At 68.2% G+C, this 258-nt stretch overlaps 1 protein-coding gene across 1 annotated transcript in view; it reads left to right on the top strand.

The window, feature by feature from the left end:
• Positions 1 to 63: 63 nt before the first annotated feature.
• RHOT2 (ras homolog family member T2) overlaps positions 64 to 258 on the top strand; it is an 11,049-nt gene continuing 10,854 nt past the window's right edge. Inside the window, exon 1 of the mRNA XM_010156227.1 lies at positions 64 to 117. Coding sequence (XP_010154529.1) covers positions 85 to 117 — 33 coding nt within the window. The 5' untranslated portion in view covers positions 64 to 84. The remainder of the gene's footprint in view (positions 118 to 258) is intronic.

The raw sequence follows: 258 nt of genomic DNA, 5'->3' as shown, positions 1-258 counted from the left end.
TCACCACCCCGTTCAGGCTCTGCCCGGCCGGTGCCAACGTCTTCCCTTGCTTTCCTAGCCCAGGTGGGGAAGACATCTCTGATCATGGCTCTGGTGGGTGAGGAGTTCCCTGAAGAGGTGAGTGGGTGGGGGACCCCTTGGGTCCCCTCGCTGGGTGCCCTGCCAGGCAGTGTCGGTGGCTCAGTTTGGTGCTGGCCTGAGGTGGGGGGGTCCGGGGGGCGCGGGCTGCCCTCTGAAGGGGGGTGGACGCCACGGGGC

This window comes from Eurypyga helias, unplaced genomic scaffold, assembly GCF_000690775.1.
Source record: "Eurypyga helias isolate BGI_N326 unplaced genomic scaffold, ASM69077v1 scaffold19547, whole genome shotgun sequence".
Lineage (NCBI taxonomy): Eukaryota > Metazoa > Chordata > Aves > Eurypygiformes > Eurypygidae > Eurypyga > Eurypyga helias.
The sequence above is the reverse complement of the archived record's forward strand: the minus strand, read 5'-3'. Positions and strand labels throughout refer to the sequence as shown.